The 15236-nt window shown below is 42.0% G+C and overlaps 1 protein-coding gene across 5 annotated transcripts in view; it reads left to right on the forward strand.

The window, feature by feature from the left end:
• The window catches only part of LOC146830407 (microtubule-actin cross-linking factor 1, isoforms 6/7-like), a 456496-nt gene that overhangs the window by 164220 nt on the left and 277040 nt on the right, over positions 1-15236 (forward strand). For all 5 annotated transcript variants that reach the window (XM_085604595.1, XM_085604596.1, XM_085604592.1 and 2 more), the window contains one exon: positions 2945-3163. In XM_085604595.1, the coding sequence (XP_085460721.1) occupies positions 2945-3163 (219 nt within the window). The remainder of the gene's footprint in view (positions 1-2944; positions 3164-15236) is intronic.

Raw genomic sequence — 15236 nt, forward strand, 5'->3', positions numbered from 1 at the left:
CCTTATTCACTGCACTTAGCAAACTGAAAACTTAAATGTTCCTAATTTCGTAAAGGTCCAAATCAAAGGTTTTCCTTCTCAGTCATCAAAGACTTCTTGGAATGACTAAATAAGGTTTATTCAACAACCAGAAGGCCTGCTTCTCCATGGGAGCTAAATCTGGTTCTTTCCAAAACTTATGGCTCCTCGATTTGAGCCTATTCATAAAGCCACATTGCAGCACCTCTCATGGAAAGTTCCCCTTTTAGTTGCTATTACATCCGCTAGAAGGGTTAGTGACTTGCAGGCCTTATATTCCACAAAACCTTATTAGACGTTCACTCACAACAGAGTAGTTTGAAAAACCCAACCTGCTTTTTCGCCTAAAATGGTGTCAGATTGACATATAAATCAGTCCATCTCCCTTCTATTATATCTTCCTCATCATTCCTCTCCTGCAGAGAGATTGCTCCATTCTCTACATTTTAAAAGGGTATTTAAATTTCACTTGGACAAGACAAAACCCATTCAAAAGACTTGGTACGTTTGTTAATTTAGGATCCTTTAGAACTAGTTTAGCATCCTCTAACAGACCATTGCTCGTTAGATAGCCTCTTGCATTTCATTTTGCTACAAACAAGCAAATAAACCTTTACCTGACAAACAAAGACCTCTTTCCACCAGAATGTTCCCCATTTGGAAATGTCTAAAACAACAATGTGGAACTTTTTCACACTTTTACCAGTCTAACTGAAGAATCTAGAAATAGTAATCTTGGGTAGGGGTCTGCAACCATTTCTGTAGTAAGAGTTACTTGTTTTCAGTAAAAACCATCATGAGCTACTAATATTGTTAAAGTTTTTATACTCGCCACATCAGAGAAGATTACACTAGTGCCCACCATATGCAGAGATTACCAGCAGTGATCCCTTCAGTGCATTAAGCACGTATCTGGGCAGTAATGTAGAAAAATGCTTTGTCAACGTTCAATACCTCTACATGGGTAATACACAAATGCCATAGCTTCCATGCCCCCGGCACCTATTTAATATTTGTCTCCTCAAACATCAGTTCCTGAGTTCTGAAAAGACATACTTTTTCTTCTCAAATACACACTTACATTTTTATATATATATATATATATATATATATATATATTGCCCCAAAGCATTCAGGAGGGCACACAACAGAGTCCCAACCATCCGGTTTTCTCCTGGACTCTCCCTTCGTGTTACGCTGCAGTTACTTCTTGCCCAACGCGTTTCAAGGAATGGCTCCTCTTCGTCAGGGGCTTGCTTTTTTGGAATCAAGAGGAAAGACCAGTCCTTCTTTTATGTTCCTGGCACTGCATGTAATTTCCTGTAGTAGTGCTGTTTAGTGCAGAACGACATGCTGGGACATGTAGTCCTATTATTTTACTCTAAGTGGGTGCAGTTCCTCTTGACCTAGTTTAAATGCATGGATAATTTCCTTTGTAGGATTAGTGACATTCGAGGCAGGTCTTAATTATATTTCGGTCTTCTGTGCTGCATCGTGCTGAAACTCATTCTCAGCAGCAGCCTCCATTGAAATATATATATATATATATATATATATATATATATATATATATATATATATATATATATATATATATATATATATATTCTTCTGTGCTTTTCTCATGTTACACCGCTGTTGCACCTGATCAAAGGGCACGTCGTCGTACTGGACCACATGAGAAAAAGGTCAATTTATATATATTATAATTTAAAATTTGTGTGTTTATGTATATATGTGTATATGTTTGCATATGTGTGTGTGTATGTATTCATCGAATGATGCCAAAGTTATTAGCAAAACAGAAAACGCTTCTGGAATCTTGGTCCTAAGTATATACTGGTGATCGGTTTCTTTTGGGTACTAGTCAAGAGCATCCCCTATGGGGAATGTCTCAGAGCTATGCGTAATTGCAACAACGAGCAGGATTTGGACAAAGAATTACTATGCCTTAAATCCCGCTTTCGAGCTAGAGGTTATTCTGAAATATGCCTAAACCAAGCTGTCTCAAAAGTTAAAAAGACCAACAGAGAACAAATACTCTCCAATAAAGACAAAAAATTAGCTAAAGTCTCACAAGCAGGCACCAATCAATGCAGGTTTATCACCACCTACAATAAACAACAGAATGAATTAAGAACCATTATTTACAAACATTGGCACATCATTCGTAATGATCCTGTGCTAGGTAAACTTGTACAAAGGAGACCTCAATTTACCTTTAGAAAAGCAAGATCTTTGCAACAAGCGTTGGTTAGCAATATGCTACCCAACAGTACCCAAAAGAAACCGTCCGGCTCATGGCTGAGCAGAAGAGATGGGTTTATTAAATGTCTTAAATGTAAGGCGTTTACGACATCACTGAGAATACCTATGGTGCAGAACTAGAATGACAAGTACGTAACATTTCCCTCTTTTGTGAACCTCTTCCTTCATTGCTTCTGGTTGGAATTGTTAGCAGTGACCTTCTGAAAATACACAAACTTGTGCATCGTCATAACCACAATCCCCATATTTGAATGCAATGCAGTGTCAGTGGCACAAATCATAAGTGGAGTTGAACACCAGTCCAGAAACTAGCAGTTCTCAAATTGCTTTGCATTTTTAGCAAAAGAAAATGTAGGATATCCATTGAAGGTTTCAATCAAAATATTCCTATATCTTTGCCATAAGAAATGTGGTGCAACTGTGTAGGCACAAATTAATTAAGCTCCATGAACTGTGTCAACATTTGGCAGAACGTCTGGTAAAGTCTCTGTGTCTACTACATCTTGGGCGAAGTAAAATGTGCACAAGTAGATCACATTAGTTATGACAGGGCTTGTGTCTGTAGTACTTGGCATAAAATAGCAATATTGGTCTTTCCCAAAAGGCCCAATTGATGCATCTTCTTGGTATAAAGAGATAACTTTCTTTTGTTTTCCAGCCAGCCCTAGCGTCCCTGGCAGAGCAGGCACCGCACATCTATATGAAGAGCTCGTCCGCTGCCATGCAACTGGAGCACGTGCAGTCGTTGCTGGTGCAGTTCTCGGAGACCCACAGCGAGCTCGCTCCCTGGATGGAGGAAACTAGGGTGGAGATCGGTCACTTGTCTCCAAACTCCTTTACGTACGAGTCCTTCAAAGAGCAGCAAGAGCTCCTGCAGGTAACTTTGACCTCTCCAATGTAGACCGACTGACCAATGATGTATGCTAACCAAAGGCTATTCACAGGTAGCATTTCACAACCCACTTTTCCTCATCCTTAGGACTCTTGTGAGGACTGAGGAATTGTGCCATATTGTAAAGGGTATATTCAGTGTATTTATAGAGAATATGCTGTGCTATGATAGCTCCAGGCATTTGTAGATTCTGTTATATTGATAATGAACACACTGCTGTAGATAAATAATTCACAGTATAAAGATCTAATGCTGGTAGAAGGATTTACCTGACACTGTATAAGTAACTGATATTATACATCATAGGATCTGCACTCATAGTGACAAACGTTAGAATAATTACACAATGCTTGCATAGACACCTGAGCGCTTTACATAAATGCTTTGTTCATTTAATTAAAAACATGGCACCAGTGCCCATTTTATAGAGCAGCACTCTTTAGGAGCATATCAAGGCAACATTATTCCTGGAAATAGTCTGCAGGACTCCAAATAACCAATCTCAAGTCTGCATTGCACCATCGTAAGTGCATAATTGGATGAAAGTATATAATAATAAGAAAAAATGCGCCTCTACAGATCTACACTGAAATCTGAGAAAACGTGTCCTGTTCCTTTAAGCAGGGCCTTCCCCTACCCATGATGCACTGTCCTGGCTGGCAGTTGCCTGACACAGCCAGTGTTTTTCCACAGTTCCTGTGAGGGTGATCTCGGAGCACATGTGGTTACAAATCCTTCTTTGTCAGCTATTTAGACAACTCTTCAGATTTTCACATTCATTCAACTTCTTCTTAATCCTAGTATTTAGCGGAATGGTTTTGTTTCTTGTGTTTGACAGATTTTGTTTCGTTCAAATGCCTTCAGTCTTTGAGAAGTTCCCCTCCTATGGGAGGAAGAGGCACTCTCAGACCATCCCCATTACAATGTTTGCATGGTATATCTCCTAGTTTCACCTTCCATGAAAGAATGGAGCATTTGTCAAAACATTTTCCCCAAAAGGTTGCTGATAGTCCAGGAAGGTTTATGACTCTGAGGAATGCTACAAGACCAGAGAGGAGAATAAGAGACTTGAAAAAACATCCTGCCATGGATCCTCCGAGAAAAAGACAGAATCTGAAAAGGATTTCCCAAAGAGGAGATCCAAAAAAGGAGACAACGTTTTAAAGATAGTCACCGTTCTCAGCACCAGAACTAACATCTGCTGCAACCTGCTTTCTTCAAAGGCTTGCTCAACAATGGCAGCACTTCTGTGTCATAGGGTGGATGCTTAATGGGTGAAACAACTGCCATCTGAGGAGTGATGGCGACATCAAAGACAGACAATTGTTCAATATCCACCAGAGTCTCTATCAGATAGATGTTGAAAAGGAAATACTGGCTGATGTCAAAAAGAACTCAATCACCATTCATGAAGAAAAAAAACGCCTAATGGAGTAATTTGAAACTCCTTAGATGTCGAGAAATTCAACAATGGAGATGCCACCCACTCCATTGATGTTGATGAATTTGACAGCAACATAATCAGTAGTTTTGGGTGCCTGGACGAGATTCTGACATTTTTTAAGGTTACCACTGCATTAACAAACTAGTCCTCTTTATATGTTCCCTCAAGACTGAAGTCAGTAGTTGCTGCTCCTTTATAGATCAAATTGTTTAAGATCATGTTTATATAGTGTTCTCTGTGCAGATTATCCTGTATTGATTCTAAGATTAATATCTATTTTCAAGTTCAAGGTAGCAGGAGCGGTCCTTCAATCGCGTAGTCCATGTGAGCAGCAACTACTGACTTCAGTCTTGAGGGAACATATAAAGAGGACTCTCTTTTTGTACTTTTCTTTGCCCTGAAGAAGTCCGTAAGGACGAAATGCGTTGGCTACGCAGATTTTAAAGAAAGAAAATTGAATAAAGAATTTGGAAATAAGACTTGCTGATTGGACTGATATTGTTCGGATTTGCAATACTGTACTATATTCAATGTTTGTGTGGTGTGCTGGATCATAATGTATTGTTTAGGACTTCTTTGGAGATTTAGAGGTATTGAATCTCAGATCCTTAGCACCCCAAGAAGTAAATACAGACTTGTTGACCCCACTAAACAATAGGTGCAGGAAGAATTGCCTCATTGCTGTGTGATTGCTCATTGGAATCTTTCATTGACCTGTCAAACATTGTCACAGGAATTTTTATAGAATTGTTGAATGAAATTTAGCTGGAATCCGACCAGGTTATAAGTACTTCAGTTTATTCAGTGGAGTTAGTTGCTACAGAATACTGCCAGGGATCGCCATAAAAAAGGTCTTCTTGGCTTAGTCTAACAATCGTCAAGCCAGAAGCCCAATTAAAGATTACGATTTTGCCATTTTTGGGGTCTGAATTATTAGATCTTCGCATCGACTCACAAAAATATTAAATTGAAAAATGAAGCAGAGATCCTAAATAGAGTGGGATTGGATGAGAAGAAATGTTTTAAAACACCAGTATAAGTCCAGAGACAGGAGGTGCTGTCAATGAAGGGTTTCAAATCTCTCTAGACCTGTCAACCACCACAGCGGTGGGCCAGAGATATCTGCATCAAAGCAGGTCCTCTAAGTCCACAACAACAGAAATGGTTCACTCCGAAGCGATACTCCTCTGAAAGCAGCGACAATCTAATAACTTCCCTGCCCCGGTTTCTCACTCCAATGTGGGGAGCAGTGTATTTGCATCCGGGAGAATGGACTTTACTCACAAGAGGAAAATGGGTGCTAAATATTCTATCTCATGAATACTCTGTCTAAAGGCTAATTTCACCACTAGCTCCTCCTAAATGAGCGTTGAAGCAGATATCTGTCTGGAGGATCCAAACATCTATTCCACAAAACGTGCGATAGAGCTGGTACCATCTCAACAGAAAGGCAAAAGGAGAATACTCCTGGTATATATTGGTTCAAAAGAAGGGTTCAAAGTGAGATTAATTAGAGACTGATTTTTAGCTATGTAGTTGCAAACAAGTTAATCAATTGAACAAAAATCAGGATGATCACCCTACATCATATTATCCTATATCTGAGGTAAAACGATTGGATATGTGGAGTAAATCTTCAAAAGGCATATTTTCACATATCCTTCGCGACACATCCCGCAAAATTACTCATGTGATGTAGGAAACAAACACTATCAGTTCAAGGCCCTGCCATTTGTTCTGAAATCATCACTCTGCACATTCTCCAAATGTTCTCCAGTGGTAGCATCCGATCTCCTAAGGAAGTGAATATTTTTTTTATTTTATTCACAGAGGTTTTTTTTTATTTTTATTTATTTGTATTAGTTTCAATTGTAGTTATGCATACATTAGAATCAATATTTCAGCAATCAATGAGTATATCTGTACAGTGGCAGGGAAAAATCACATTTACAGGTTCTCTGCTGCTCCTTCACCCCCGCATCTCATTTCCAGCTCCAACGTCTGGGAAATACAAAGATTACCACGGTATACATTCCATTTGCCCCATTTCCTATCCCACTTCTTTGGGCAACCCCGAATTGTAAAAACTTCCTTTTCTGTGATCATACATTTATCAACCTCCTGTAGCCATGCTCCTGCAGTTGGAGAGTTCACCGCCCCCCACCTCTTGGCTATTTTCCTTTTGACCAGGGTATATCCGAGTGTGGCTAGCTGTTGTTCCACCTCTGTAAGATCTGTTGCCGCCCATATCTTAAGCAGACCCAACCCCGGTGTGAGAGTCAATACTTTCCCTAGGGCCGTTTGGATATGAGTCTTGGCCCCCTCCCATATCTGTAGAAGCTGCGGGCATTCCCATATCATATGATAAAAAGTAGCCGTCTTGTTACAACCCCTGAGACAGAGTGGATCAGTCCTGGCCCCTATCTTTGCAAGTGTTACTCCCGTGAAATACGATCTATGGAGAATTTTGAATTGTATCAATCGGAAGCGGAGGGTGACGGCCGCCTCTCTAGGGGACATCAGTGCAGGCTGCCAATCTTCATCTTCAAGTGATCCCAAGTCTCCCTCCCATTGTTCTCTAAGCTTGTGCAGCGTGTCAGGTATGTTATTAAACAGTTTTTTGTAGGTCAGTGAAATGGCTTTGGAATGTAGTGGCCCATCAAGCAGCCGATCCTCCAATGGTGAAGACTCCGGTATCTCTGTGGGGTTCGGCAATGCTGTGATAAAGGCGTGCCGGATCTGCATATATCTAAACTGTTCCCCCTGCGCCATCGTGTACTGGTCTTGAAGCTTTTTAAAACAGAGGATTGACCCCTTTTTAATCAGGTCTCCAACGATGGAGATCCCGATGGATGCTTCTTCAATTTTAACTTCCCATCTGCTCCACAAGTTGTGCCTCCAGATCAGCCTACAAAAATAAAGCTCAACTCTGGTTCAAAGTCTGACTTACGAAGTTGCAACAATAGACACCGTGAAAGGAAAAGTGTATGTTTTGAAGGAGAGAGTGTCATCTGTTTGAGACCAGTGCCATTTCTTTTTGAAAATCATCAGCCCCACAGTCACACAGATCTCTCTTCTAGACTGTTTTGTATTGTGTATCTTTATTGTCCCAAATGTACGGTTGCAGATATGACCCCTGCAGAAGTTCCTGGAGGGTCACTTGTGTCAGAAAGAGAACTGGTGGAAGACAGGCTATGCCTAACCACTGCAGCCAAGCTATCTCTCACGTGGTAGTGCAAGGCCCAGAACCTTTTTAAAGCAGAGCCCTTCCAAAAGGAGATACTATAATAAGTTATAATCACAGATGCATCTCGTTCAGCATAGTGGGCTCCTCTAGATCTATCGCTTCTGGCACTAAAGGTGCAGAAAGAGAATTCATATTACATGGTCCATTTGGGGTGGAGAGTAGTTATTCTGATGCATACTACTACTTGTAGATTCCTCACCTGTACAACCATCCCAGGCATCAGACTTCACCAAGATATGTCTGAAGGGAGACCTTGGCTTCTGGCCTGTTCTTCTTGCCTTCTGGCCTGTTCTTCTTGCCTTGGCATGCACCCTAAGGCTATACAAGAATACAAACCTAAGCTCCTCATGGTCATGGCCAGAGAGGACCATCGCCACCGCAAATGGTCTATACTTCTAGGTCTTCATCTTCTTCATCAGTGGGTAAGAAGAAGAAAGAACACAGAAAGTCAAAGAAGCATTATAACGGTAAGTCTCCCTGTCGCACTCGGACTCCCATAGGATCTTCGTCCTGGGAGACGGAGTTAGTTGACTTGACCTTGGCAGTTCCCCGTGCAGTGCTGCTCCACCACTAGACTGGGCTCTGGAGTGACCATCAACCCTTCCAGAACCTTTGATGCCAGTGCGTCCACTGCCAGATATTCCGGCATTGGCTCCAGCCTTCGCCGAGTTCCCGACTCCAGAGTCCGACCCTGCGGTGTTCCCCAGTGCCATGTATTCGATCTGCTCAAAGGCATAAATGCCGACTGGCGTCCCATTGGGACCAGCAGCCCCATACCGGCTTCCAATGTTTATGCCCTTGCATCAAATACCCTTTGGCGCCGCTCCGATGGATCCAGTGCTAACGCCACATTGTTTTGACCCTGCACTCAGCAGTTGATGGCACCTCTGCCTCCACCACTGAGTTTGCATGTGACACCATAGACCCGGAATCTTCTCCAAACAGATCCTGTAGGGATGCCCAACAATTTTTGGAAGTGAAAGAGTACAGCAGTTGTCTAAATGATATTTTTTGGGACAGATTCTGACCCTACTGATCTGATTCCATAGAAGACTCTAGGAATGTCTATGAGTTTCAGGACTGTCCTCCACCAACAGCCTAGGTACCTCTCCAGTGCTAGCTATGGACTTCCCCACTGGTCCACCAACACCTGAAGTGGTCTCTGTTCATAGTGTGATGGTGAAGGATGCTGAAGTGTTTGACTTGAAACTCCCCACCACAGAAACTAAGACCAACATTCTCGCTGAGTTCCTTTTGCCCTCTACTTCGGCGCACCTTCTCCCTTTTAAAGAGGCCATTTTAGAGCCCATTTTGACGGCCTGAGAGAAACTCTCTTCTACTCCTTGAGTCAACTGGTTTATAGGTTACCGCTTTTGCCCAGCTCCAGGTGACCAAGAGTTCCTTTCAGCCAGGGGCTGCTCCTCCATGATGGTGGAGCAGCGCTGCCCCCCCCCTGCTAAAAATGAAAAATAAGATATTAATAAAAGTATTTTATTATCATTTTATTTTTGCCTGCCTGATCATTGCTGATGCGAGTATTCAGCGGGGTGGGGCCAGGCAATCCTCTGTGACAGGTGTGGCAGGGGGAATGGTGGGAATGGTGGTAGGCACTTTTAAGTGCGCATGACGGTTTGGCCGACTGCCTTAGGACGGCCAAACTATCATGAGCACTTAGGTTTCTCCAACCCGGCTGTGTTGCACAGTCGGGTTGGAGCAACGCTACAGACTCCCAGTTAATAATAAAAATAACAATATAATAATACCAGTATTTGTAAAGCGCGAACAATTACCCGAGGGTGTCGAGGTGCTGGGGGCCGTCGGGAAGATTAAGCGAGCTATTGCCCAGAGTCACATAGTGCTGGGCTAACCTGCCGCCGGCGATCGAACTGTGAGCCCCGTGTTCTAGAGTCAGCCGCCCTGCCCGCTACGCCACACCTCTTCCCTTTTAGTTACTGTCTGAGCGGCAAACCAGGACTCATACCTTTCCGAGCACTTCTCTCATGCTGGGAATAGCATTCTCAGCATAAGAGAAGCACTGAGATTGGCATCTGGGAGCCCGCGCAGTGTGCAGCTGGAGTTGACAGTCATCAGAGAGGAGCAGGGTGGCATTCGTCGGAGCGGCAGGTAAGTGCAATTTTATTTACTTCAATTATGTTCTGTTTCGTTTGTATTCCCTCCAACCACTAACAAATGTCAGAAGCCGCCACTTCCTTCAGTCTTCTCACTGGAGTGCCTTGTTGTTCAAGCTTCCTGTTCCAGGAGCCTATCTGGAGATGTTTTCTCACAGCACCCTCCAATAGGGAATGAAAACGTCTTGAGGCTTGGGGCAAAAAAGGCTTTTTTTCTGCAGGAAGTATGACCCTGAAGTCTCTTAACACTTACTTCCTTCTAGCCAGGTATAATCATGCCTTGTGGGATATGGCTCAAGTGGACTTGCCTCATGTTCTGAATGAGAGAGCATTTCCAGGAGATCATTCTTAATGTTCAAAACAATTATAAAATCAGGGCTTGACACAGCAGGTTCCCAGCCTGTGCCATGGGCACTTATGGCACCATTCGTAGACACCCTTGGCTCTGCACATTCGTCTTTTCTGCGGATATCCAGGCGAATGTTACAAAACCTCCTTTTGACGGGGAGCAGCTGTTGAATGAGGAGGCTTTGAAGTGTTTCAACCCAGCAAGGCTACTGCGCGAACCCTTGACCTGCAGCTCCTGCCTCCGTCCAAAGATTGACGCCAATGTTGTTAGTTTCGCTGCCTCTCAAGAGAGTCTTCCTTTTACCAATACAATCTGCAGCTCCCACAACAATCTCATCCTCTGGCTCAGCCAGTACAGACTTGGAAGCCGGGACAGGACTGCGGATCTGCTCTGCACCCCCCCCCCCCCCCCCTCTCTTGCTCTGCCAGGAAAGCAGCTCTTGTTTGCTTCCTAGTTCACCCGAGCCTGTGGGAGGGCGGCTGTCTCACTTTCTTCTGGCCTGAAGGCCATTAATTCGGACCGCCTGGTTATTCAAACCCCTCCCAAGGAAATCTAAAGCTCACTCCACCACAGTAAATGTAACTATTACAGTATGGCTTTGAAATGGACCAATTACGGACATCTGCAAAGCAGCAAAATGTAACTCAGTACATACATTCACAAGACACGATGGTTCTAGATTCCAACACATATTTTTTACGTGTGGATAGGCCAGCAAACTGTACAAAACACATTTAAGCAGGATATTCCTTTATTATTTACAGTAATCAATGACATGTAATGTTTTTTTTCTTTCCGGCTGCCCAACAGCTTTCCATGACCTTAAATAACATGGTGCTCTATCCTAGAATTGGACTGTCAATGAAAATCCTATGATGCGGAAGAAGAGGTTACTTAATTGTAGTCCTAGTTTAGCATCGTAGGAATCCTCATTGAAGTCCTACAGCACCCTGCCTCCCAGCTGCCTAGACTTGGGCCCTGGAAAAAACAGAGGTAGCCCTGTGAGGCATCTGCCAGCACAGTGCATTATAAATGACAGGGCGCTTGTTCTCAGAATTCAATGTAAACCTATTCGACTGCATTTTTTCCTTCTTATTCCACACTTCCACCATTTTATGCACCTAGTGCTGCAATACCGTCTAAAATTGCTTATTTGGAGTCCTGCAAACTTTATTCAGGAATTTGGCTTTTGATCAGCTCCTAAAGTGACTGCTCATCATATAGAGATATGGACACTGGCAACCTTTGTTTATAAGTACATGGACAACGACCACATGAGTGAAAAGTGCTCGAGTCTATGCCCGTATCTGAGAATTATTTTCGTTTGACTTCAATCAAGATTCCTACGATGGGGGTGCGAAGGTTCCTCCGCAATGGTATCAGTGGGTGCGAGATCTCGATTGGTGTCAGAGAGCGGAGGAAACCATCTACAAAAGTAGAGGATGTGATAAAAATGGAGGAAGATCTGGGGGCCTTGGAGGAAATTCAGGGAGATGGGGGGTGGACCGGGAGGGGGTCTTTCAATGTGAATGTTTTGATGGTGGTTCATGCTGGTCCTACATTGTGTGGTACATTGTCAACCTATCTCATGCTATTTGAGCATTGTACTGTGATCTTGACTGATATGAGCAATGTTAATAAAAAGTAAAAAAAAAAACAAAATAAAAAAAGATTCCTACGATGAAGATCTGGGTTTCTTCTGCGCTATATCAGTATCTGACACTCTGCACCATTTTCCTAGCTGGTATAATGCACTAAATTAACAACTGGTTCAATGTGAATGTTAATTGGTACAATGCACTGTTTTATATGTGAGGCTTTATTAGTAACTTGAACTGTGCAATATGTTGATGTCTGACACCATATTTACCGCTTCTCTACACTAAATTTGAACATTGCAATGTTGAGCGCTCCATTGAAGACAGTGGAGTGCTCCAGGTTTCTAATGGCCGGTAGAAGCCCGGAGCATCAACATTCTAATGTTTGTTCACAGCAGTTGTTGTGAATAAAGACCTCACGGATACCGAGGAATTTCAACCGCCTTGGGCTCTCTGAGGCCTACAAATTAGAACATCCTACCCTCTAGGGGCGGAATGTTCTAATAGCAATATAGCCCTCCGTAGCGGGCCATGTCTGCCATTAAATGCCTGCTCTCTTGTTAATGGCTGATAGAGCCCGATACGGCAGGCTCTAAGGCTATATTAGTAAGTGGTACAATGCACAATAATAACCAATATGATGCACTTTAGTAACGGGTATGATGAACTGTATTCACTGATGCGATGCAAACATTTTTACTGGCTTAATACACTAATGCACTATGTTTCTAAATAACACTATATTAACCCTTTGAGTGCGCCCGTCGGCCAATGGCCGTCGCAAGCACTACCTTGGTAGTGCTGCGTACGTCCTTTGGCCGACGCGGCCACGCCGACTCAATGGAACGCCCCGCGGCGGAATTTCCGCCGCGGTTAAGGCGTTAAATAATTATAATAAAAAAATCATAAACGAAACACAGAGATGCACAAGGTCTGTAAAGCCCATCAACTTTGTTTTGTCTCTGTGCCTGTACACAACAATTCTTGTTTAGGAGGAAGACCACCACCCACCCTTACATGGCATCAAAACACATTTCTGATGTGGTCTACAAGTCCCGCCCAAACAAAGGGGAAAAAAGGGGGGCAGCTACTGGATTAATTTTATGTGTAATAGGAACCCTATGTGAGTAATGGATGTGGCTGAGGTGTGCAGAGTGCAGAACTGTCAGTGTGATGCAATAAAACGACCTCATGATAGACTAATAACTACTTTAGTAGGTGTGTCCGATGGGTAGATTAAAACTGAGGAGTGAGAACCCATTTGTCAAGGAGGTTCTGGGCATTCTTCAGGACCAATCAATCTGTTAGTCACTCTGCTATATATAAAAATAAAATGTAATACAATACCAAAAGTGTATGTATTTCAGTACCACTGGCAAGGACCCGATGTATGGTAAAGGTCCACCGTCGTTATCTGCAAAAACGTTTGAGACTAGAGACTGAGAAACATGTTATACAATGTATTGCAAACCGACTAGCATGTCTCAGTCATTAAGTATCCTGGATGAACCAGCAGTGATTTCTGGTCACTATCCAACCAATCATGTGTCAGGATCACGCATAGTGTGGTAATTTCAAAAACTCATGTTGGTGAAAGTATTTAATTGCTAAGGTAATAGCTATACTCAACTGCAAAAGGCAAGTGTAAGGCCTCAACTCTAGTCTTTGCTGACAACCCAGAAGATGCCTCAAAATGCTATGAAGTATAGAAATTGAAGAAAGACACATGGTGATTATTAAAACATGGTTGTAAATCATTGCCAATATTTTTAAACTGGTCTTTTTGACTATCTAAATTATAAGGTAGCATTGATAAATGAGATTATTGTTGAATGTATAAAATCTCCTCAAATATGGTTATAGAAAGGGGACAGGGAAGTTTGGCATCTCGCTATCCCTACTAGTCACTCTGTGTATATAAGGTAACCCTTGAATGAAAACAACTTAGAAAGAAACAGCTAAAAAAGCCTCTCATATGTAGAAGCAACTGCTGGGATCATAGAGGCAGACGCTGCCTACCTATAGTCTATTATTCTCCAAAGAATGGTCATCAGGGTAAGGGGACAATGTGTCAAACAACTTAGTATGATTTTATGATTGGAAGGTGCAAGATCAAGCGCACACAGATGACATATCTAGGGAGTCCCTAGGAAATGTAGTCCAATTAATTCATACTATTAATTTCTCTAGGAATGTGTAAGTTAAACAGACCAATATATATATATATATATATATATATATATATATATATATATATATATATATATATATATATATATATATATATATATATATATATATATATATATATATATATAGTTTGAAGTGATTGAGATGACCTGACAGACATGTATGCTGTGCTGCAGAGAAATAGCATTCTTGCAAATTCAGCGGATGAAAAAGAAATCAAATGCTACTTCGTAAGAAGAATCTATCAGGCGTATAGTTTAAACAAGGAAATGCGGTTTACATTTGTCTATATGTTCTTCGGACTATTAAATATTTCCATGGAAATTGTCCTAAACTCAAATGCACTATCGGGTCTAAGGGCATTGTAGTCCCCAAGGTGTCCTGTGATATAGAGTCATGTTAAAGGTAAACGGAAATTGTGAATTCCTAAGAACCGTCTATCAGGCATGCCGATTGAACAAATGAATTAAAAACTTATACGCCAATATGTTCTTATTTGTTTACTAAGAATCGCAGTAAAGGGATAATGGGGATTATAGTCCCCCCAGTGTCATATGATACTGAGTTTGAGAGTCCATCCCAAGGAAAAACATTTTCAGGTGGGAAAAGAATTAACTGTTTAGAAACACCTTGATAATCCATGTGGAAAATAAGATCTCAAAGGTGTCAACAGAGGGAACAAACAGAGGTCCAGTGTTGATCCAATTGCCTAGTGTGGGCTCAGTACAGATATGTCCTCCAATAGGGTATTAAATCAGATAGAATATGGAACGATGGTGATAAGTCACAGTTCTGGCAAAGTTACTTTGTTCATGACAAACTCGGCCAAGGGATATCGTCATTTAATCCTGATACACCTCTGCTCCTTTTGGAAAATTAAGTTCTCCAGATTGCCCATCTGGGCTGAGTGGTAGTTTTATTGCATCACACTGACTATTCTGCACTCTGAGCACCTCAACCACACCCATTACTCGTGTAGGGATCCTATTATACTTATAAACACTTCAGGAACTCAACCCCCCTCTTTTTCTCTTTGTTTGGGAGAGCGCTGTAGCCCACACCAGTAACTTGTATTGATGGTGTGAAAAGGCATCCTATGAT

This window comes from Triturus cristatus, chromosome 5_1 (assembly GCF_964204655.1).
Source record: "Triturus cristatus chromosome 5_1, aTriCri1.1, whole genome shotgun sequence".
NCBI classification, from domain to species: domain Eukaryota; kingdom Metazoa; phylum Chordata; class Amphibia; order Caudata; family Salamandridae; genus Triturus; species Triturus cristatus.